This window comes from Geotrypetes seraphini, chromosome 4, assembly GCF_902459505.1.
Source record: "Geotrypetes seraphini chromosome 4, aGeoSer1.1, whole genome shotgun sequence".
In the NCBI taxonomy this organism is placed as follows: domain Eukaryota; kingdom Metazoa; phylum Chordata; class Amphibia; order Gymnophiona; family Dermophiidae; genus Geotrypetes; species Geotrypetes seraphini.
Window position 1 is genome coordinate 85174901 of NC_047087.1, and position 24625 is coordinate 85199525.

Sequence of the window (24625 nt, forward strand, 5' to 3'; positions counted from 1 at the left end):
CCAGTGAGGGAAGCGCCGGGAGTAGAAAAAGATACCAGGGGAGAGTACAAAAAGGTACTAGGAGGGGGGGGTTGTGGTATTCGCTCCATAAGACACACCCTTATTTCCACCCCCTTTTTGGGGGTGGAAAAAGTATGTCTTATGGAGCGAAAAATATGATATTTTCCAAAACATTCACACACAACTTTTTTCTGAATTGAGAGTTCAGACCTCGGCGGTGTAGCTGTATGAACAAACTTTCACAGACTTAGCACACCTTTTTCGTCATTGGTCTCAATAAACTTTCAATTGTATACTCTATCTGCACATGTGTCACTATACATATAAAAGATTTTGATGAAAAAATTTAATTATTTAATTTTTAATACTCTTTAAATAATCTTTACTCTTTAATACTCTTTACTCTTTAAATAATCTTTAATCTTAAAAGATTATTTGAAGAGTATTAAAAGATTATTTAAATACTCTTTTAATAATCTTTAAAGAGAAAATTCCCCTTAGTTTGAAGCTTTGCACCGTTCCTGCATTTTAAATTTAATAAGAATGTGGAAAGCAAGAGCATGGCGAGGGGGGGCAGAGAGGTATCAGTGCCCCACCAAGATGGTGCTTGGGATGGTCCGCCCCCTTACTACGCCACTGACAGGATGTGGGGTAGAGGGAAGGGAAGAGATGCCAGATCTTGGGGAGGACAGAAAGACACTGGCTCATAGGAGGTGGGAAAGAAATGAATGACCACCTGCGGGGAGTGGGGATGCAGGAAGAATGTGTTGCCACCCCCAAAATGGAGGGTTGCCTATGTTTCTATAAAATATCTCCCTCCCTTCCATTGTCCATCATCTTTCTCTCTTCCATCCCACCCCCTCTGTTTCACAATTTTCGAGTTCATCCCTCCACCTCTGGTTTGCGTTTATCCCTACTCTCATCCCTCCTTGCCCCCAGTGCTGGGCTAACTTAAAACAGCTCCAGGGGCCCTGCAGTCTGGGCATATCTTCCCCTTCTGTCCTTCTCCCTCCCCCTCACCTTCCCAGACTCCTTCCCAGACAAAGTCAAAATCTTCTTTTTTGGAGGGGCTCCAATATGGCAGCTATCTTCACAAGCTGCCCCAAAGCTTTGCGTCTGCTGCAATCTGCCCAGGGTGAAACAGAAAGTAGAATTAGAAGAGGGCGGATTGTGGCAGAAGGAAAGCATCAGGGCAGTGCCAGCAGCTTGTGAGGATGGCTGCTGCACCAGGGCCCCTCTGAAAAAGAAGATTTAGAGTTTTGAAGGAGACCGAGAAGGGGAGGCGGAGGGGAAGGGAGATGGCCAGTAGAGGGAAGAGATGCCCAGACCTCTGGGCCTCCTGGAGCTGCAGGACCCAGAGCAGCTGCCCTGTTTACCCTCCCCTAACGCCAGCCCTGATGGGGAAAGAGTTATTTCCCATGACACCCGCAAGCCAAAAACAAAGAGAAGGGACAGGTGGAATTCTGTGCAAAATGTTTGTAAATTTTTGTGCAAAATTTTTGAAAAAATTCTGTACACAACATTTCAAAATTCTGCATAGTTTATCTATAGTGCTTTGCATAAAATTCTCCTATCCTGAGGCCTGAAATTCCTTTCTGCCATTTCCATTTTCAGGTTCCAGCCTCCTCAGTTCCATCTCTCATTCCAATTGCAGTTCTGCCTCCCTTTAAATCCCACCACTCTCTCACTGGCACCCTGAATACCCTCCTTGGCCCCCATAGTCTGGCACCTCTCTCTCAGTGTCTCGACTGACTAAAAATATCTTCCCCATTTCTGGTCTTGGTCATTCTCTAGTCCTCTCTCTACTACCCCCAACTCCCTTATGGGTCTAGCATCCTGTCCCCTCACGCCACTCACCACCTCTGTCACTTGCACCCTGTATCCCTAAGGTCTGGCATCTTTCTCTCTCTCTCTCTCTCTCTCTCTCTCATCAAGCATTTCTTCTTTCTCACTCCCATTTCTGGCCTGGGTTTCCTTCTCATCTCGTTTCCCTCTACTTACTGGCCCATCATCCATGTTCCTCCCTCCCCCTTCCCTTGCAGTCCAGCATCCATGTCCTCTCCTGCCCCCCCCCCCCAACTTGCATTCCAGGATCCATGTCCCCTCTTCCTTCCCCCCTAAATTGTGGTCTGGCATCCATTCCCCCTTACTGAAGTAATAAAAAAGAAAATTAAAAATATATCCACGTTATAACAGTCAGGAAACAATGAAATCTTAAAATTGTGAGAGGATCCGGGGAAATCCAGAGGATCCGGAAAACCCGTGTTTTACCTTTTTGCCGCTCCTCACATCCCACCTTCCAACTTGCCTTTCAGGTAACTCACAGGACTCATGAGACTTCAGCCCCATCATCCCGCTGCTGACGCAACTTCTTACCTTCTCCAGCCTTTCTCCCCCGACGCAACTTCCTTGTTTATTCTGCAGGGCGGAACGCGATCGAGAGAGAAAATTTGCGTCGGAGGGGGCGGGGCGCCGGAGCAGGAAATCGACGGGGTCGGTGGTAGGCGACACCAGGCATGACTTTGAAGGTAGAATGGGGAGGGGGGGATAATCTGAGATTGAGGGAGAGGTAATGGATCGAGGAGGGGAGAGGGCGATGGTCGACCACGGAAGAGAGGACGGGTCTTGCTTGTGTGTAAAGAATGATTCGTGGCGTATGTATGAGGGTAGTCGAATGCATGTGATTTGGTATATGCAAATGAATAAGCTTCATAGAAATATGGTATCAGTATATGGCAACGAAATACCAATAATAAATAAAACCCTTCCCCTGTCAACTGAATCACCTCATACTTTCACTACAGACTGGAGCAGCTGGGACACATGGGTATCATAAACCCAGGCATGTATTTGAGCATACCAGTTGCTTCTGATGGTTGATTAAGGTGAATGTATTGTACGATTTAATTTACGTTGCCAGCTTTCATGCCTACCTTTTGCATTATCCAAAATTTCTTTCTGTTTTTGCTAACTTGACCTTTCTTTTGTTATACAAGATTGTTTTTATATAACTTCTCAAATCATTGACAGTGCTCTATGAGCAGTGTTATTCAAAGTATATAAGTAAAAGTACAGTGAAGAACATACTAAAAAATTTAAGTGAAATTAAAAACGTTTTATTTTGCCTAATAGAATACTTTTTGAAGTATAGTAACCACAATGCCTGTTCACCAAGATTTGCTACCAGCTTCAGATTCATCCGTTTTTGAAGTGATCCAACCTCTCACTGTTCTGTTTGGCTGGAGACCAGTAACCAGATCAAACACAGGCTACTCCACTGTTTCTATAGGTCATATTCAGTGAACAGTCAAAATTTAAAAATTACATGATTCACTATTTACACGATGAGTTTTGCAGTAGCAAAATCCTGTTGTCAGTTTGGCTGTTTCATTTGGTTTACTGAGGAATTTTCATTTATATTTCACTTCCGCTTTTGATTTATTACTTTTTAACTGCAAGTATCAGAAACAGTTTTCTGTTAGCTAACTTTCACAAAATGAGAGACTAGTAATAACTTTCATTCTGGTTGTGTTCTATTTTGCTTTGAAATTTTGCTTGCAAATGTTACCTATTTTGTGTGATTTCTCTAAAAGAGCATGCTTTCTTATCACCCCTAGGTAGTATTCACAAATCCTCCAGCAAAGTTCTACAGTGGTACCATTGTAGTTTAGTGGTTGTGTGACTGCCTCTGTAGTGAAAACTGGTGTAGTCCAATTGACTTGATACTAGCAGTTGATACATAGATTTGATACTAGCAGTTGACCCTTGGGTTTTTTTCCATAATAGCAGGCTTATTGACTTACAAGTGCATTCACTCTGCAGCTCCTCTTTATCTCTTTTCTCTCTCCCTATACTCCTCCCCTGAAACTTCATTCATCAGACAAGTCTCTCTTATCTGTACCCCTTTCCTCTACTACCAAATCCAGACTAATCTCTCTTACTGCACCATATGCCTGGAACAGGCTGCCTGAGTCACGTCAAGCTGCATTCCTGCCAATCCAGGCTAAAAGCCCACTTTTAACTCCTAACCCCCTCTCACTTCTGAAGCATCCATGCCTGAGAAATTCCCTAACCCCCTATTTGTACTGATTGATTAGTTTGTGAGCTCTACTGAGCAGGAATGTCTTTTGAATATTTTAATGTACAGTACTGAATATATCTAGAAGCACTATAGAAGTTATACGTATTAGTAGTATGCCCAAGTATAGCATGTTGCTTGAAAGCAATGGCTACATTGCTGCTTTATGCTTGAAGTGTTAGTCACAAGCCTAAACAGAAAGTGTGGGGGCAGCCTTCACAATATGGCAATTACAGTCTAAACTTCTTTCTGGGCAAACTGGATGAGCCACTTTGTATTTATATCAACACTTGATAATCCTGTTTCTCAATCAGAGGGGGTAGTATTACGGTACTCGAAATATGTGCATACATTCACCCAGCACTTAAAGCCATAAATAATAGGCATCCACATTGCACCATATTACCTTTAATTGGACCTCAGTAGTGATTCTTTTCACATGAGGAGCACAGAAGATAAGAGTATTCAGATAAGTTTAATTAAGTTCAATAGTATGCAAAAAATAAGTTAAAGTTGTAATGAGAATATAAATGAAATTTAAAGTATGGGTTGGACCGATGATGAATTTAGCAAATCATGAGCAAATCATGTGTTCCTCATGTGAAATCACATTTTGTTTTTATTTATTAAGTTATGGCGTGTAAAGGCTCAATGTGAAAACCTTTTTTGCAGATGCTGGCTTTCAGATAGCAACAAATTTCGTTGTTTTCAGATCATCAATTTCAGGATGAAGAAATTATTCCTGATAAAAGCAGGCATAATTTTCTTTTGTTTGTTTTGCCCAGGAGAGCAAATGGAATCTGATTAGGATTAGGATGCTTTGGTTAGACCTGAATAGTGTGAAGTAGTATTGATTTTAGTGCATGTCACCTAATTTCACCATGATAAAACTCGTGATAGGTTTTTGTTAGAATTTTAAGGTTGCATCAGTGCTTCACTTTGTAACTTGAAATCTTCTCCATTTCTACAGAAAAGCAACTCTGAAAAAAATGCTTCCTTTTGCAGTAAGGTGACATACTCCTGGTACAGCAGGTATGAACCTTTTTAAGTATTTAAATTGGTATTTTAGAGGCCAAGTAGTAGATGCCTTGAGAGGGTAAACAATAACCCTTCATCACATATTTGAATTGTGGATTCAGGCAGTGGCTGCTTTTACTGGCCCTTTAATTGCCTGTTAAGGGTTGGTGTTGCTGAGTATATTTGTTAGGTTTACTGGCCTTATTCTGTGGTGCTGAGGCACTGCTTCTTGCTTATTGTAACTGTTTGACAGTTATTACATAAGTAAAGGGCAAAGAGTCATAGATTTGATCGTCATAGTAGATGATGGCATATACAAACCTGAACAGTCCTTAGTCTGCCCAATAGTCAGCCTCATTATCAATTCATGATTAAACCAACTATGATTGTAATAGAGAATACTTGATCCTGATCTTCCTTGGGTATTTCTGGAATATCTTATGTTCCAACCAGTGGAGTTGCCACCAAACCCACTCCAGATCATCCCAAACTGTTTTTGCCAGATATGGTACACAGACCATAAAGGTCTGCCTGGCATCAGCCTTAGTTCTTCACAGCCAGAGTTGCCATCTAAGCACCAGTCGACACATCAACACATGCGGTTATTTAAGTTTTTGTTTTTTATACTATCCACTTTCTAATTAAAGATCCTCTTCTGTTCATCCAACACCTTTTTTGAAGTCCGTCCACTAACTCCTTCAGAAGGACATTCCAGGTATCAACTACGCTCTCCGTGAAAAAATAATTTCCTGGCATCATTCCTAAATCTACCACCCCCAAAACATTAATTCATGTCCTCTAGTTTTACTGTTTCCCCTTCTCTGGAAAAGTTTTGTTTCTATATTAATACCTGTCAAGCATTTACAGGTCTGTATCATATCTCCCCTTTCACTCCTTTCTTCTAGGATATATTATTTGGTGGTACTTTCTTTGTTCTTAGAGGGTTCACAGTTTTAAGTTGTTTTTGTACTTGGGGCAATGCCAATGTACCAGGGTAACAAGGAGTTGCAGTGGGAATTGAATCTGGTTACCTGGGTTCTCAAATCAATGCAGTAACCATAAGGCAACTCCTCCACACAAGAAAATGACATGGGGCTACTGACCCCTCCCCCTTTTACAAAACCGTAGCATGGTTTTTAGCGCTGGCTTTAGTGGTAACAGATCCAACGCTCATAGGAATTCTATGAGCACTGGAGCTGTTACTGTTGCGGCCAGTGCAAAAAAACACACTATGGTTTTGTAAAAGGGAGTTTAAGTTTCAAAAGTTAAAGCAGACACAATCCCATCTTAAGTAGCATTAGACCAGTGGTCTCAAACTTGTGGTCAGGGGGCCACATGCGACCTGCCAGGTACTATTTTGAGGCCCTCGGTATGTTTATCATAATCACAAAAGTAAAATAAAACAGTTTCTTGATCATATGTCTCTTTAGCTATAAATTACAATTTTATTATTAAGACTTAGCCAAAAAGGCAAGATTTATAAATTATAAAGAGTTTTACCTCATGCAAAATTGTCATTTCTTTAATAAGACTATTTTTCTGAGGCCCTCCAAATACCTACAAATCCAAAATGTGGCCCTGCAAAGGATTTGAGTTTGAGACCACTGCATTAGACATTGCTTTGCAAGATCCATTGCTGAGTCCTGAAAAAGGTTTACATTGTAGTAGAGAGTTGCGCGGGGACAGAAATCCCACCCGTCCCCGCCAAAGTCCCACCCGTCCCCGTGAGGAATCCCACCCGTCCCCGTGAGGAATCCCTCCGTCCCCACCCGTCCCCGTGAGGAATCCCCTCCGTCCCTACCCGTCCCCACGAGGAATCCCCTCCGTCCCCGCCCGTCCCTATAAACTTCAGAAATAGTTATTTCATTTAATTATGCTACTGAATTAAAGGCTCTGGTAGAAACCCATTTACAAATAAGCAAAAACACTTTATTAATTTGAAAATATTAATTGGGAAGAATACATACTTTGCAAACGGGTTTCTACCAGAGCCTCTAATGTTTATAAATTTTTATCAACACAACTAATCCTGAAGCAAAATTAAAAAAAAAGAAATATAATTCTTTTCCTACCTTTGTTGCCTGGTTTCTGCTTTCCTCATGTTCTCATTCAATTCCTTCCATCCACTGTCTCTCTTCCTTCTGCATCTTCAAGTTTCAAGTTTATTTCGCTCTTGATGAATCGCCTATTTCGAATTTCTAAGCGATGTACATAATATAATAAAGAAACTTTAAACATAGTAACATAAAATTCCAATAATAACTAACATGAAAAAAAAAGGAAAGGAGGTAAAGTTACAATAAGGGTAAAGAAAAAAAAGGGAAAAACAAAAGGTAGGGTAAACAATTCTAAGGCACACTTTGTGAATATTAATTAAAACAGAATAGATAATTTTAGAATTTTTAAAGGTCATAAGCATCCTTAAACAAATGAGTTTTTAAAAAAATTTTAAAAGCTGAAATATCATGTTCTATTCTAATGTACTGGGGAAGGGAGTTCCACCATTGTGGACCTGCAACAGTGAACATATCTGCTCTTCTCGTTCCAATGATTTTTAAAGAAGGGACAGATAATAAATTTAAATCAGATGAACGTAAAGATCGTTGGGGTTTGTATGGGATCAGTGATTTAGATATGAATTGCGGCTCACTAAATGTTAGGGTCTTAAAGATTAAGAACATCAGTTTGTACAAAATCCTATGGTTAATTGGTAACCAGTGTGCGTCTATCAACAATGGGGATACGTGATCAAATTTTTTGGCGTTGTATATAAGTTTTATAGCCATATTTTGGACAATTTGGAGTCTCCTTTTTTCTTTTTGAGTAATATTTAAAAATAGGGCATTACAATAGTCAATTTTTGCGATGATGAATGAATGGATTAGAATCTTTAAGGAGGAAGGATTAAGAAATTTGGCGATAGCTCTTATCTGACGTAGTTTGAAGAAACCATTTTTAACGATAGAAGAAACGTGTTCGTGATAGGATAAGTTATCATCAAGTATTACCCCGAGAATTTTAATTGAGGGTTCCATACTGATAGGTATGTTATTGAGAAGAAACGGTTTTGTAAGAGAAATGTCTTTTTTCCAGTTAAATAAATCTTCCATTTGCTCTGTTACTGTGCCTCTCCCTTTCTTCCCCCTTCCAAATTGGTCTGGCACCCATCTTCTTCTCTCCGCTCCCCCCATAGTCTGGCATCTGTCTTCTTCCCTGCCAGCGTCTTCTCCCTACTCTCTCTTCCCCATTTCCTTTCAGCGTCCTTCTCCCCCCATCTTCCCCATGTCCTGTCAGTGTCCTTCTCCCCCCTCTGTCTTCCACATGTGCTTTCAGTGTCCTTCTCCCCCCTCTGCTTCCCCATGTCCTTTCAGCGTCCTTTTCCCTCTCTGTCTTCCCCATGGCCTTTCAGCGTCCTTCTCCCCCCCCCCCCCGTCTTCCCCATGTCCTTTCAGCGTCCTTCTCCACCCCTTTGTCTTCCCCATGTGCTTTCAGCATCCTTCTCCCCCCTCTGTCTTCCACAAGTGCTTTCAGAGTCCTTCCCCCCCCCCGCCCTTCAAGTTTCAAGTTTTATTTCACATTTGATGAATCGCCTATTTCGAAATTCTAGGCGATGTACATAATAGTATAATATAGAAACTATAACCTAATTACAATAAAATCAATAAAGACTCACATGAGAGAGAGGGAAGGAGGGTAAAGTTACAATGGGGGAGAAGAAAAAAACAAAAAACCAGGAAAGAACGAGAGGTAGGGTAAAATTTTCAAAGCTTTTCTTACGTAAAAATTGATTTAGGCATCCATTAGTTAAATTATAAATCAAAGGCGTCCTTAAAAAAATAAGATTTTAAAAGCTTTTTAAATACTAGGATATCACTTTCAATTCTGATGTAATGGGGAAGGGAATTCCACCATTGTGGCCCTGCAACAGTAAACATCTCCGCTCTTCTTGTTCCAATGATTTTTAATGATGGCACAGTTAATAAATTTTGACTAGATGAACGCAAAGATCTTTGAGGTTTGTATGGGATAAGTGATTTTAAAATGAATTGTGGTTTGCTGAATGTGAGAGACTTAAAAATTAGGAACATCAGTTTGTAGAGGATCCTATGGTTAACTGGCAACCAATGTGCATCAATTAATAATGGGGAGACGTGATCAAATTTTTTTGCATTGTAGATTAACTTTATGGCCGTGTTCTGAATGATTTGCAGTCTTCTTTTTTCCTTTTGGCTGATATTTAGAAAAAGGGAATTACAGTAATCGATTTTAGCTATGATGAATGAATGGATTAATATCTTTAGAGAGGAAGGATAGAGAAATTTGGAGATTGATCTTATCTGTCGAAGCTTGTAGAAACAGTGTTTAACAATGGAAGAAATGTGTTCATGGTAGGATAAGTTATTATCGAAAAAATAACTTCCCATGGCCTTTCAGCGTCCTTCTCCACCCCTTTGTATTCCCCATGTGCTTTCAGCGTCCTTCTCCCTCCTCTGTCTTCAAGTGCTTTCAGAGTCCTTCCCCCCTCCCATCTTCCCCATGGCCTTTCAGCGTCCTTCTCCCCCCTCCTTCTCTACCGCCCCGGGTGCAGCACAGCCGGCCAGGTCCCCTTACTTTTGTGGCACTTCCCCGACCGACCGACAACAGCCCCGGTCCGACAAACCTCCCTGCCCTTAACTGCGAATCTAAATTACCTTATTACAGCTGCTGTAAGAAGATAATTTAGATTCACGGCTACAGGGCAGGGAGGATTGTCGGACCGGGGCTGTTGTCGGTCGGTCGGGGAAGTGCCACAAAAGTAAGAGGACCTGGCCGGCTGTGCTGCAACCGGGGCGGGGTGTGGCGGGGTGGGGCGGACCGCCCCCTCCCTTGGTAGCCACTCGAACTGCGAGGCTATTCTCCTCCTTACCTGCACTGCCTGCAGCACAGAGCCAAACGGAAGTCTTCCCGACGTCAGCGCTGACGTCGGGAAGACTTCCGTTCGGCTCTGTGCTGCAAGCAGAGAAGGTAGGGAGAAGAAGAGCCGCGCGACTGAGTACATCCAGCCCCGCAGGAACCCCGCAACCCTAGGGGGTGTCCCCACGGGATCCCCGCGACCCTAGGTGCGTCCCCACGGGATCCCTGTGACCCGAAGGGGGAACCCGCGGGATTCCCGTCGTCCCCGTTCCCGTGCAGCTCTCTACATTGTAGCCAAAATGTAAAATTTACTGGCTTTTGAAATGATTTTATAAATTGAGTTTCTTCTAGTTCATTCTCTGGACTGTTCAGGCTGTGACAGGTTGAATAATGGAGCATAAATTAATGTTGATATTATACACTGAGGGGTAAATTCTCTATTACTGTGTTTATTTTAGGCGTGCTTTAGGCGTCCGATGTAAGTGAATAATTACGGAGTTAAGGGTCTTAATTAATGTTAATTGGGAAATAAACGACACATAGACGTCCCTAAGACGTAGTTGACGGACTGACATCTATAGAAAGCATAGTCCCGTCTCCAACTCTGGACGTGGGCGTTCCATGGGCGTTCCGTGGGCGTGCCAAATGGGGACGCTAGATGAGCGCTACCTGAGCGAGCAACTGCATCTAAATATCATGTATTATGTAGACGTAAGAAACCCTGGTCTAACTTGGATTTCAATGCCGTTTCAACTATCGTAATTGCGGCTCTTTGTTAGACGCGAGGCAGACGTCCGCTGTGTTTTTTCATCAATAATTCCAATAGTGAGTTTGAATAGGTAATTTTCATCTTTTCTCTGTCCTAATAAATATAATGACACCATAACAATGGAACACATTATATTGCATGGATAACAAACCACATTTCTGCCCAAACAATGATATAATTTACACATGACTTTTACAACCCCCTTTTTTTTCTCAACAAACAGCACTGCAATCGGCTCTCTTTTGAAAGCAAAGAAAAAACAGCACACATTATCAGCACTTAAAAAGAGAATAAACAGATACACACCTTAACATTCAGCTTCCCTCATTGCAAAATGGAGGTCTTCAGTTGCACAAAACTGACCTCATTGTGACCTCATCAATCTGCACCTTCAAAGTAGTATGCCACAATTAAAAGATGTGCTGGGTGTAGAACTCACAACCTCTGGATGTTAGGAGCACAGGCTCCTAACACATAGGGCTACAGCTGCTTCTACTTAGGTCCATCTCACCACCCTTCCATATCATACTTGACTGAGCTGTCTATGCTCATTAGCGATCATATCAGGATGAACTCAAATAAGTTTAAGCAAAGGAATGCCTAAAGATTTGGAAGGTTTTCAAGTAGAAAACAAATATCAACTATGTATTAAAGAATTGCAGCACAAATGACGCTGATCGGTAAGGGCAAAAAAAACACCACTTTTCCGGTATGACGCCTAAACGGAACAGATTACTTACAGTCATATATGCATTAGTACAGTGCTTAGAATGAAGATTAGCGTGTGAGAAAAATGGAGCTCCACCTCACATGCATTCAAGCACACTTGGGAATATGGGTTTGGGGCTCAGTGAAAGCAGCGCTTTTAACCATTGAGCTACCACTCTTTTATCTCAGCCTACTATGACATTATAGCTAAACTCCTTTTCCCTTAGCACTTCACTAAGATATGATATGACAAGGGAGCCAGAGGCATTGGAGCTGTAGCTCAGTGAGGAAAGGCACTCTCTACCAATCTTCCGGGCTTTGAGAGTTCAAATCCCAGCCTGTATTTTACTTGTGGCATATCTACCTTCCAGGTGCACTTTGATGATGCTTTCCACTTCTTATAGGAGTTGAATATAACATTATAGAAACATAGAAGATGACGGCAGAAAAGGGCTACAGCCCATCAAGTCTGCCCACTCTGCTTACCCACCCCCTGTCTATGCCCTAATGACCCAATTTCCTTATCTTGACCCTCGTAGGGATCCCACATGGGTATCCCATTTATTCTTAAAGTCTGGCACGCTGTCTGCCTCGATCACCTGCACTGGAAGCTTGTTCCAATGATCAACCACTCTCTCTGTGAATAAATACTTTCTGGTGTCGCCATGAAATTTTCCGCCCCTGAGTTTGAGCGGGTGCCCTCTTGTGGCCGAGGGTCCCTTGAGAAAGAAAATATCATCTTCCACTTCGACACGTCCCGTGAGGTACTTAAATGTTTCGATCATGTCTCCCCTCTTCCTACGTTCCTCAAGAGTGTAGAGCTGCAATTTGTTCAGTCTCTCTTCGTACTAGAGACCCTTGAGCCCCGAGATCATCCTGGTGGCCGTCCGTTGAACCGATTCAATTCTGCGCACATCTTTACTGTAATGTGGCCTCCAGAATTGCACACAGTACTCCAGATGAGGTCTCACCATGGCCCTGTACAACGGCATTATGACTTCAGGCTTTCGGCTGACGAAACTTCTATTGATACAACCCAATATCTGCCTTGCCTTAGATGAAGCCTTCTCCACTTGATTGGCAGTTTTCATGTCTGCACTGATGATTACTCCTAAATCTCGTTCTGCTGAAGTCCTAGTTAAAGTTTCTCCGTTCAACTTTGCTGTGTAGCAGAAAAACAAACTTTTCCCCCTTCCATGCTAAGAATTTGAGTTCAACTCATCTTATATTTCTCCTTTTAAACATGGCATACTTTGTTAGTTTTTATCATGGTAAAGTATACATTTCTGAAATGGTGAAGAAACAATAATATACAACTGCAGTGTTTTGTCTCACCAAACTGCTATAAGCACAAGAAAGCATTATTAGGTCAACACGGTAATGCTCCTGTTCCGAGCTCTGACCTCTGAAACTCCCCGGTTCGACTCCCACCTTTGCTCATTTTAATAAGGTCCTAGTTTTTTTCTATTAGTTCTTATAACAGGATCTACATGGTGGACTTTGCCATTTGTAAGGTGCACATTTCCCTTTCCAGGCAAACCCACACCATCAGCGAGTTAAGGCTATTGCTTTAACAACTATACCACGGTGACATCTAAGCAGCTCAACATAAATGAGGTTAACACATTGCTTCAGGGAAGGGAGGACAGATATGGACCTTGGGGGTTGAACCCCCTGTTTGTGAACCTTGTGTAAACCAGCTTCTCCTCTTTTCTGTTTTCAGGTGTCTTAGACAGGCAACTGCAGTATTGTCAGATGGAGTTTTGTATTACTGAGAGCAGTGCAGCTGTGAGCATCTTTGTGGTTTCCACACCTGCTTAACCAAAATAGTGCAGCTCAAGAACCAGGAGGATAGATTGAGGTATGTGGCCTTTACTTCCATCACCTTCCATGAAAGGAAGAAAAACCCACATGTCTCATTTGGATTCTCCTGGTGTGGAGCCAACTCTTACTAGCAGTAACCCTATTCCTCAACAACAAATCTACCACAGTGACTTAGATTCTCTTCCTTATGTAGCCATTTACTTTGGAACAGGGACTGGCTTACTTTGCACATCATAGCTGAGATGTCGTCATCTACCTACAGTTGCATATACCCTTGCATTCACTTGCTTCTTTCCTAGATTCTGCAATGATTTGACATCAGAGTGGCTAGCAGGTAATAGAATGAATGACAGACCCCAATAAAGATTGTCAAACTTTCTATATGTCACATTGTTGTTATATCGAAAAGGGCCCATTCAGCAGTCCCTCCTGAACCCCTATCTACCTTGGACTCTGTCCATTAAACTGCTGATGCTACAAGGTTAAAACCACACAGTTTAAACTATAAAAAAATTTTTTATTCAAATAGAAAACTTTTTTTAAAATTTAAACTTTAGAACAAAATAACTATTTACATAACACATAACGCAGGGAAAGAGGGTGGGTGCCCCCCAAGAGCAGCTTGAGCTACCTCAGGCGAGGGGGGCGGAAGAGGTGCAGTTATTGAGAGGGTGTATGGCTACCAGCCGCAAGAGGGCATGTTCCAGCCTCTCAACACACCCTCTCAATACCTGCACCTCTTCCAAGAGGGCAGAGTAGGGCTCTATCTCCCTGACCACCCCCTCCTGAGGCTGGTCGGGCTGCTCCTGGGGGGGAACAGCAAGGAAAGGGGGTGGGATGGGAACAGGAAGGGCAGGAGAGTAAGGGGAAGGGCTATGGGTGGGGGAAGGGGAAGGTCCAACAGGGGATGGTGGTGGTGGTCCTGGAGGTAGTGGTGGGGCAAGCGGTGGGGGTCCAGGGGGCAGTGGTGGGGCAGGCGGTGGAGGTCCAGGGGGCAGTGGTGGAGGTCCAGGGGGCAGTGGTGGGGCAGGCGGTGTGGGTGGTCCTGAGGGCTGCCAGGCCTCCTCCTCCTCCTCTTCCATCTCCTCTTCTTCCTCCTCCTCCGCCGAGGACCAGGGTGGGGCACCCTCCATTAGTTGCGGGGCCTCCTGAGGGGGTGTCTGCGCTGCTGCTTGACAAGAGAGAAATAGGATACAGTCAGATATGTCCACAACACTTTTGAACATGACATTCTTTACTACGTTATTTTCTTCAAATGCTAATAACAGGATGCAAAGCACCTACTCCACTGTAAACATCAAAATGTAGCGTAAGTAAGTGAGGCAAGTAGAACAACATAACACCATTGTGACATGATATCACAATAGCAGCTTTACTGCAGATTTTATGATTAAGAATGGTTTACAGCTACTCAAGCATTTTCATCTATTTATTCTGGTAGGCTGATCACAAAGAAACAAACGCTGGACTCATTACTCACCGGCTTCAGCGCGCAATTCCTCTCTCACCCCCTCAAGGAAGGCCCGCTCCTGGCGCCTCAGCAGCCGCCCCCTTTTCCTGAGATCCTCAACCTGGATAATAGAGAGAGAGAGAAAGAACAGAGAGAGAGGGATATGATGAGTGCCATCTAGCACTGTGGCATAACATGTTTACTTAAGTATTGACCTCTATAAGCACATAAAAATGGAGTACGCTGCCCTCCAAGAGCCCCTATCCGCTTTGCTGCCTGCCTCCACCCCCTTCTGCCACATGTTTTACATGAATTTATTCACATACTCCAGCATTTTCCCCTTTCTGTGCTGGAGGCATCGCTATCTCTCTACTGTACCTGGGACAGTGGGGGGGGGGGGGGGTGAGGTGACATGGCCAGCATCACAAGGAGGAGTGTGGGATTGAACTCACAACCCCAGGGTGCTGAGGCTGTAGCCTATCAGCACTGCCCCACATTACAGCATGTCCTGGTGAGCTTACAATCATGCAGCAGGGGCAATAAAATAGTTTGGTCAGAAGGAGCAGCGTGGCTTGAAACCCCTGACGTCAGGGTACTGACGCTGTCACTTTAAACGTCATGCCACTATCTCCCTAGACCAGCAGATTGATACAGGAAAGTTGAAGGTATTTGAAATGACATAGCAGCACTTTAATATATTTGTTTTCCTTTGGCAAAGTTGATTTCAAGATGTTTCTATTACAAATGCGAAGCTTGTGACCCAAAAATTAGTTGTGTGCATGTTGTGAATGGAATAGATGCCTTCTAGGAGCTGAATTTGTCATTTGAAATCCTACTACTGCTCCTTTGGGATGTGCTTTAATTTCAGTATTCAATGTAAAAGATTTATTATGCACAATTGTAGTTTTTAAAAGGAATCAAAATTTACCCACAAAAATATGAACAATTTGATTGAGACAGGTTTCCATCATTACATTTTACATGATTATTTGTGAGGACCTGACTTGGAATACTTACTTCCCTGGGACATGAGGCTTTTCTGTTATACCGCCGGGTCAGGCGGGTCCAGGAGTCCCTGAACTGCAGGTATGACCTGCGATGGCCTGCCACTCTGAAATAGTGGTGCTCATGCACTAAAAAGAGCCTGGCCAGCAGCCTGGAGTCTTCAGTGGTGAAGTTTGGCTGTCTCCTGGCAGCCATTTTAGGAGAAATAACTGCGTATGAAGAACGGGCGATTCTATGACATCACAGCGCAAAAAACCGCGATGACGTTTTGTGCCGCTTGGGCGTGCTTGCAGCGGCCGCTCCGTGCTACATCAACACTGTAGATTACATCCTAAACCACGCCGATATCGCTGTTATACAAAAAAGTACAGCAGAACGCTTAGAAGCTTACCATGTAAACCTAATGAAACTTCACCTCCCCCAAACACAATGACAAATTATAAATGAAATAAATGAAGATTGGGAAGTAGGAGGTTCACATATTTTAGCTTAGCTATGCATGTTTGGGTGGGTGGAAAAACAAAATAATATTATGTCTTTGGTAACCTTAATCAGGACTTGAACCCCTGACCTTTGGAAGATACATGCAGTGCTTTTAAGCACTGAGCTATGTTGGGGATTTGGAAATGGGAGTCTCCAGAAATGACTTTAGGTACAAGCTTAGAAGCTTACCATGTAAACCTAATGAAACTTCACCTCCCCCAAACACAATGACAAGTTATAAATGAAATAAATGAAGATTGGGAAGTGAGGTTCACATATTTTAGCTTAGCTATGCATGTTTGGGTGGGTGGAAAATAAAAAGAATATTATGTCTTTGGTAACCTTAATCAGGACTTGAACCCCTGACCTTTGGAAGATACATGCAGTGCTTTTAAGCACTGAGCTATGTTGGGGACTTGGGAATGGGAGTCTCCAGAAATGGCTTTAGGTACAAGCTTTGACAAGGGGTAATCATTGCCAAGTATCTACAGGTGTATTTGATCTGAGAACGTCCAAATGAACGTCCAATGAACGTCCAATGAACATCCAAAACGATTTCAAAATTCTAACGGTTTCTATGACGTCAGATGCTACTTTATGGTTAGGGTTAGGGCTACAGTTAAGTAGCTCGGTAGCTCAGTGAGTAAACACGCTGTACCAATCATCCATAGGTTGTGAGTTCAACTCCCGGCTTGTCTTTTACTTGATTATAACTTTTACTTGATTATGCTGCAGGAGTGTGTTGTTGGGGTGTTGCAGGGGTGTCTAGGATGATAGAGAATAGTCACTTGCATTTTCAACAATGCATTTGAATTTCTTAAGATGAAACCTTAGTGAGCCGGGGGAGGAAGGTCACCGCAGCCTCGTGCCTCAGATGAAAAGGTTAATTTTTTAGGGACTTTGTTAGCTGATCTGGGACAGTCTTCAGCGACTCGGAGCCCTCCTCCCAGCTGGGCAGAAGGAGGAGGCTTTGGCAGTGGTGGTTTTGGTGGCGAGTGAGGGCGGCAGGGGGGAGTCGCCTGGCTGCTGCATCTGCACTCCTGCTGGCCACAGACCTACTGATCACAGAGCAGAGATCACAGAAGCACGCAGGTATGTGCGCATGCGCGGCTAGGGTTTTATTATATAGGATATACACCTATTGCATCTCATTTTCATCACAAACACATTAGCGAGACTATACACAATACATTACAAAGTTGAGCTTGGGTTTGATAAAATAAACAGCATAATTTTGACTCTGTATTACATTTATTGAACCATACTTAAGAATATGGGTGTTGCATCCGTGACAACAGTGCTTTACACCATTGAGCTACCAGTCTTTTGCCTCAACTGACTATGATATGATAGCTAAGTAGAGTATACTTTAGCACATCACTAAGGTATGCTATGACAGGGGAACCAGAGACACAGGAGTAGGTCAGTGAGTAAAAGCACTATATCGATCATCTGTAGGTTGTGAGTTCAACTCCCGGCTTGTCTTTTACTTGTGGCATATCTACCTTCCAGGTGCACCTTGATGATGTCACAATGAGGTCAGCATTGTGCTGCTTGCTACTTCCTCTTCCTGTGAACTAGAAGCCACATTCAGGTCTAATCTGTGTTTTAATTCTGTTTCTAAGTTGGGCCAGTGTAAGTTATGGGATTTACCTTTGTTGTGAAGAATGAGCTGATTGTTGCAATGTTTTAAGACCAGGAGAGTGTTCTTTCGAGCAAGATATCACTTCTAAACTATCCTCTCTGAAATAATGTCTCTGGGAAATCGAGAGAAAGCTTATTGGATGACTTAGGGTGCCTTTCCTGCCAGTCTTTGTGGAACTTAAACGAAGTTTATAAAAAGTCTATATGGTGTTCAAAGTCCTATCCTTTCCACTTCTAATAGGAGGTGAGTATGACATTTCTGTACAGCTTTCTGTGTAGCATACATCTACCGGTTCCTACCTTCCATACTGATAATGTAAGTTCAACACCCACTCGGTACGTTTCATCTTCTAGTTCTCCTTTGAAACATAACATATTTTTTTTCCTTGTATTAATGGTAAACTGTACAATTCTGATATCCTAGAGGAAAAAGATACAACACAGCAGTGTTCTCTGTCTGCCATTCCCTACCTCACTGATATTGCTAGATCAACTAATATATAGTTTACAAAATGGTATACTGTGTTTTGGTTATCTTTTTCATCATCCTATACTTACAATGCTGAATGAGTGATAATAAAGAGTATTAAAAAAGTATAATCTTAAGAAAAAAAAAAAATCGTACCCACGTCTATCACGGTCCATTGGAGACGTCTTAATGACGTTTCAGAAACCTGCGTCTATATTGCGCGAATAGGTTGTAGGGACGTCTACCGCACGCCTAAGTACCGTTTGATTGGCACTTGCGTTTACCGGACGTCTAAAGCACGCCTAAGTTAGACGTACTAATAGAGAATTTACCCCTGAGTGACCAAGTAATACTGTTGCACATAACACTGTACACTGTTTTCTGTCTAATAGCTGCTGCAGTTGTCACAAAATGACATTTATTAACTTTGTTAATTTATATTATTTGACTTAATTTTATTTTTACAGTGTTATTACGCTGGGCTATAAGAAACCCTTGGAAAGGGAAGACCTTTTCGAATTGAATGAGAATGATTCGGCATATAGAGTCTGTCCCAGCTTTGAAAAGCACTGGCGAAAAGAAGTTTCAAAGTATAAAAAGGGGCCACAGGTGAACTAGATTGTGCTCATTTTCTGGATCTTTGTTTTTTTTCCCCTTGAAGCAGGTATGGGAACAAAAAACCCAGAGAGGTGAAGTGACAAGGAGAAGAGAGAATCGTGGCAGTAGGGAAGGCTCTATACAAGAGTATTTAGATAGGGCTGGCCACCAGAAGGATTGTGCCTGGTTGCTTTTATCTGATTGTTGAAATCCTATCCTAAGGGTTGTGTAGACATTAAAAGAGTTTCAAAGGACTTGTAGGACAAACTAGAGAAAGGTTAAAGCTTGAAAAACAACTTCAGCTGGGATGGGTGCTGTGAGACTGACTCTGGACAGATCTGCAATTAGTTGTTCCATTGAGATGGAGAAAAAGAAATGCAGAGAATTATTACCCTAGTTAAGGTAGTTTAAATATGGGTTAAAAAGCACAATTGGTGATTGAAATCATAAACCTGTAGTCACACCTTTTTTTAGATTAAAAAATACAAACTAAAATAGGAAGACATAATGAATTCAGAATTAGAGGAATTAACACCCCCCTCTTTTTTCTTTTTTTTTTTTTAAAATAAAGCTGCATGGCAGTAGCACCGAAGCCCATTAATTCCCAATGGGCTTTGTTGCAAATACCATGGGCTGAAAGAGGGCCTAAAACAAGAAACAGGTGAGGTGATTATACTGAGGAATCATTGATGTGAATGATGCATGTCTCAAGTAGATCCTTTGAGTTCATTTTGTACCTCCATCACGTATCTTTCAGTCCTGCTCCATGAGCACACAGAACAACAACTGATCAAAAGCACAAAACCCATCTTAATCTCTCTGATCAGATTCCTATGTTCTTTGCATTTTAACTAATCCTCTTTGTTCATCTGTACCCCAAACAGGCTCCTTGTGACAAAAAAGCATCATTTGTCAAACCTGGGATAAAGAAACCATCTTTAATCACCCCACTGTGGCATACGTTTAAAGTCCTGGTGATCCAAATTGCACTGTTGAAAATGATTGCTGATATTTTAGCCTTTATAAGCCCTCAAATACTGAAGTAAGTAAAAGTTGGATAATTTTTCCCTTTTCTGCCCTCTGTAAGAAAGCCGCATTTTTAAAAGGGTGTTACTTTGTAAATTTGTTCATCCAAAAAGAACGTATACTGTTGAATTCCATTGTAATTTTGATCCAAGAAAGTGACCACAAGATGCAAACAGCAGAGTTTGATTAGTGATGCATGTGGGAAAGTGGAACCTAAACTATAGCTACATGATGAACAGTTCCATGTTAGGAGTCACTGCACAGGAAAAGGATCTAGGTGTCATCATTGAGGATACTTTGAAACCCTCAGCTCAATGTGTGGCGGTGGCTAAGAAAGTAAATAGAAAACAAAATTACTCTGGCTCGGCCCAAAATTAGAACACCTGCCCACCCTCTTTGCACTAACCTCAGGCGCTGCACTGCAGCTTGAGTTCTCAAGCAAGGTCCTTGGCATCATTATCGATTCTTCTCTCTCCCTCAGTGACCACCTCAACTCCTTGGCTAAATCATGCTTTTTCAGCCTCCACATGCTGAGGAAAGTAAGATCCTATTTTCGCCAATAACATTTCACCGTCCTTGTCCAATCCATCATCCTCTCCAAATTAGACTACTGCAATGCCATCTACTTAAGCCTATCAAAAAAAAGTCTTCAAAGACTCCAGCTAATCCAGAATACTGCAGCCAAGTTGATCATTGCAAAACACAAGTCTGACCATGTCTCCCCACTCCTAGCCAAACTTCACTGGCTCCCAGTGATTTCCAGAATCCATTTCAAATGCTCCTGCCTGGCTTTTAAGATCATTCATGGCATCCTTCCTCCCTTAATCCCACTATCTTATAACTTCTCGAGTCCTGAATCTACCAGACCCACCCAAAGGTATAAATTATCCTTCCCCTCTCTACACGGTATTCGCTATGCAGGCAAACTGGGAAAATCCCTTCTCTTCAGAATCACAGGTCTTTGGAACGACCTTACTACCCCGCTGCGGAATTTAGGCTCCCTCCAATTATTCCGCAAGCAACTGAAAACCTGGCTTTTCACTAAAATGTAATTCTATCCCCCCTTACTCTTCTCTTCTATATATAAGTTCATGTAAACCTTTTTTTTTCCCTTCTCTTCCTATATCTTAAGCTCTTGTAAACCATGCCGAGCTCCACATCATCCGTGGAGGTGATGCGGTATATAAACTTAAGGTTTAGTTTAGTTTAGTTTAGAATGTTAAAGAATTATCAGGAAAGGAATGGAAAATGATGAAAATGTTATAATTCCCGTGTATTGCTTTATGGTACGGCTGACTTCGAATACTGTGTGCAATTCTTGTCGCTGTATCTCAAAAAAGATATAGCGGAATTAGAAAAGGTACTAAGCCCATCGAATCGCTATTTACTTATGCAGATGATATTTTTATTTTGCTTGAAGTCGACCCTAATTTGATTAATCTTACAGCCAACATAAATTCTTGCTTATCCAAATTACAGTTGTAGTCATCTCTGGTTTGGTCCAGAAATCGCAAACCTTCCTTGTTCAAATACACTTAATTCCGGTGATGTTTTGCCAATTCAGTCTTCTTCTAGAGCAGTGGTTCTCAACCCTGTCCTAGAGGACCCCCAGCTAGTCGGGTTTTCAAAATATCTCTAATGAATATGCATGAGAGAGATTTGCATGTAATGGAGGAGACAGGCATGCAAATATGTCTTATGCATATTCATTAGGGATATCTTGAAAACCTGACTGGCTGGGGGTCCCCTAGGACAGGGCTGAGAACCACTGTTCTAGAGTGTTGGGAATCTTTTTAGACTCCTCCATCTCTTTCCATTGTCAGGTAAATATTTTTTCAGTTTGCATACACTGAAAAGTATCCGGCACCCGTTTTATAGACATCATTTTGCAATTTTGGTCCAGTCCATCATTTTGGCATTTATGTGGGTTTGAACAAAGGAAATATAAAAAAAAGGCTCCATTTAATTCAAAATACCACTACAAGATTAATCTTTTTTTTTTTTTTAATTCTTTATTCATTTTCACTTCAATTAACAAGTATACAATATGATATCTTATACTATACAAAATCACTTGTACATTCTTAACCATAAATCTTAAATACTTTAAATTACCCCCCCATCCCATCCCCCCAGCCCTCCCTATATCAATAAAATTCATTCATATATGTATTATATCCCTTCTTATTATAAAATTTGAAGTATTTCAAGGTGTCTAATCATTTGAATATTCAATCAATGGCCCCATATCTTTCTAAACCTATCATAATTCCCATTCTGTAAAGCAAGAACTCTTTCCATCTTATACATATAACATACTGAACTCCACCAAAAGGTATAATTGAGTCTTGTATAGTCTTTCCAATTCCTAGTGATGTGTTGAATGGCAACTCCTGTCAATATTAATAGTAATTTATTGTTAGACATTGAAATTTGACTTTTAAACCTCATTGAAGTACCAAATAAAATTGTATCATATGACAAGGCAACAAAGTTTTCTAATAGCAAATTAATTTGGGGCCAAATTGATTTCCAAAAGGCATTAATACAAGGACAGAAATAAATTAAATGATCTAAAGACCCTGCATCCTTATTACCATGCCAGCATCTATTAGACCTAGAAGTATCTACTTTTTGTAAACGAACTGGGGTCCAAAACACTCTATGCAATAAAAACAACCATGTCTGCCTCATAGATGCCGACATTGTAGACTTTAATCTCCAAGACTAAATTTGTGGCCATTGAGATGCAGAAATTTGGTGCTTGATCTCAATGCTCCAAATATCCCTCAACCCAATTTTCTTTTTTTTATTCAGATATTCATTAAGTAATTTATACCACGGTGCGGCTTGGTGACCCAAGAAATCCGCCTGAAAGCAAAGGAATTCTAAACTATATTGATTATTAAGATTCTTCCATTCAGGGAACCCCTCCTGAATAGCTTGCTTCAACTGCAACCATCTAAAATTTTGTGTCTTATTTAAACCATATTTATGTTGCAATTGTGAAAAACTAAACATTGAACCATTTAAAATAATATCATTCAAAGTACGAATACCTCCACTAACCCATTGCTTCCAGACGAATTGACATCCGCCAATTTTAATCTTGGAGTTCAGCCAAATGGATTGATGTAATGATTTAGAAATTGGAATAGGTGTCAAATTACTAATATAACGTAAAGTTTTCCAGGTATCAACCAATATTTTATTCTCTTTATATCTACTAGGTATTTTTATACTAATCAAATGCACCAGATGTATAGGAAATAGGAGTCGCCATTCTAAATATAACCAGTCTGGGACATTCTCCATGAGCTCTGAGAGGATCCAATACATACCCTGACATAGAATATAGGCTTGATGATACCTATAAAAATTTGGAAAATTTATCCCTCCCTCCGAAATTGATTTTTGTAAAGATACTAATGCAATTCTTGGTCTTTTATCCAACCAAACAAATTTCGTAAGAATACCATTCAATTTTTTATAGAAGGACCCCTGGAAAAAAACCGGTATCATACTCATTTGATAACAAACTACAGGCAATATCATCATTTTTATAGTTTGAACTCTCCCCCACCATGATAAATGCAACAGATTCCATTTTTCACACATTTCTGTTACTTTTTTCAATAAAAGTTTTTCATTCTCCTTTACTGTGTCTTCAATATTGTTTTTAATAAAGATACCTAAATACTTTAAACCCTCATCTTTCCAGCTAAAGGAAAAAGAATCAAATAGTCCCTTGACACAATGAACATTGAGCGGGAGAACTTAAGACTTACTCCAATTAATCTTATATCCTGAAAACTTTCCAAATCTCTCTATCAATTCAAGTAAGCATGGAATGGTGGTCTCTGGATTTCTCAAATAAAGCAGAATATCATCTGCATAAGCAGAGAGTTTATATTCCCAATTCGAATAAGGAATACCCTGTATCTCCCTTGCCTGATTAATAGCAATTAACAGGGGCTCCAAAACAACATCAAAGAGCAATGGAGATAAGGGACAACCCTGTCTAACACCCCTTCGCAAGTCAAATCTATCTGATAAACTATTATTAATGTATAATCTTGCACCAGGAGAGCTATATAGCGTCTGAATCATTTGAATAAAACCAGATCTCTCCCCAAACCATTCTAATGCTTGATACATAAAATTCCACTCCACTCTATCAAATGCCTTTTCTGCATCTAGAGAGACCAAGAAAGTTGGATTATTCATATTTTTTGTTAAATTTAAAGTATAAAAAGCCAATCTAGTATTATGAGAAGAATGTCTCCTTGCAACAAATCCTGTTTGATGAGTATCAATAATAAAAGGGAGAGCTTTTGCCAATCTTAAAGCCAATAATTTAGCAATAATTTTCCCATCCACATTTATTAATGAAATAGGCCTGTAGTTTGAAACCAAAGTAGGATCTATGTTTGGCTTCGGCAAAACAATAACCAAAGAATCTGCCATAGTACCTGAAATACAACCTTTAGTCAGTTGATATTGATATAACTTTAACAAATGTGGTAAAAGGTTAATTTGAAATGATTTATAAAATTCTACTGTATATCCATCACCACCTGGAGCGGATCCAGCTCTAAGAGACCTCAATGCTGTTTCTAATTCTTTTAGAGATATAGGTTCTTCTAAACTTCCTTTTATATG

General features: G+C 41.2%; 2 protein-coding genes across 6 annotated transcripts in view; one reads left to right on the plus strand and one right to left on the minus strand.

Annotated features, from left to right (window-relative positions):
- Nucleotides 1-2424, minus strand: part of LOC117359558 (erythrocyte band 7 integral membrane protein-like) — a 79070-nt gene extending 76646 nt beyond the window's left edge. Inside the window, exon 1 of one of the 2 annotated variants that reach the window (XM_033942540.1) lies at nucleotides 2377-2424. The gene's annotated coding sequence lies outside the window, so the exon portion shown is untranslated. Of the gene's footprint in view, nucleotides 1-2271 lie in introns of both variants that reach the window. The other variant, XM_033942537.1, reaches the window with a different exon arrangement.
- Nucleotides 2395-24625, plus strand: part of LOC117359556 (multidrug resistance-associated protein 1-like) — a 128267-nt gene continuing 106036 nt past the window's right edge. For 3 of the 4 annotated variants that reach the window (XR_004539264.1, XM_033942530.1, XM_033942531.1), the window contains exons 1-4: nucleotides 2395-2528; nucleotides 5049-5110; nucleotides 18808-18949; nucleotides 19822-19979. Coding sequence is in view for 3 of the 4 variants with exons in the window: in XM_033942530.1 (XP_033798421.1) it covers nucleotides 2517-2528; nucleotides 5049-5110; nucleotides 18808-18949; nucleotides 19822-19979 (374 nt within the window). In the remaining variant the exon portion in view is untranslated. Of the gene's footprint in view, nucleotides 2529-2585; nucleotides 2886-5048; nucleotides 5111-18807; nucleotides 18950-19821; nucleotides 19980-24625 lie in introns of those variants that run through there. The other variant, XM_033942532.1, reaches the window with a different exon arrangement.